General features: G+C 44.6%; 1 protein-coding gene across 1 annotated transcript; it reads left to right on the forward strand.

The window, feature by feature from the left end:
* Positions 1-5: 5 nt before the first annotated feature.
* Positions 6-410, forward strand: LOC106322340 (polyadenylate-binding protein RBP47B-like; the record flags this gene model as incomplete). Its single annotated transcript, XM_013760403.1, has 1 exon — positions 6-410. A coding segment is annotated over one exon (405 nt), but the record flags the coding sequence as incomplete, so codon positions are not given.
* Between the last annotated feature and the right edge of the window lie 3 nt (positions 411-413).

Raw genomic sequence — 413 nt, forward strand, 5'->3', positions numbered from 1 at the left:
GTAACAAGCTAACATGTCAATCAGAAGGGTATGGTTTTGTTGAGTTTCTTACACGAGCTGCAGCTGAAGAGGTTCTTCAGAACTTTAACGGTTCAGTAATGCCAAACTCCGAGCAGCTCTTCCGTCTAAACTGGGCATCTTTTAGCACTGGTGAGAAGAGAGCAGTTGAGAATGGTCCAGAGCTATCTATATTTGTTGGAGATTTGTCTCCGGATGTGACTGACACTTTACTGCAAGAGCTCTTTGTTGAGAGATATCCATCTGTCAAGAGCGCTAAAGTTGTGATCGATTCCAACACCGGCCGGTCCAAAGGTTACGGTTTCGTTAGGTTTGGTGATGAAAGTGAGAGGTCAAGGGCTTTGACTGAAATGAATGGAGCTTATTGTTCCAACAGGCAAATGCGTGTTGGTGTT

Source organism: Brassica oleracea, unplaced genomic scaffold, assembly GCF_000695525.1.
Source record: "Brassica oleracea var. oleracea cultivar TO1000 unplaced genomic scaffold, BOL UnpScaffold16185, whole genome shotgun sequence".
NCBI lineage: Eukaryota > Viridiplantae > Streptophyta > Magnoliopsida > Brassicales > Brassicaceae > Brassica > Brassica oleracea.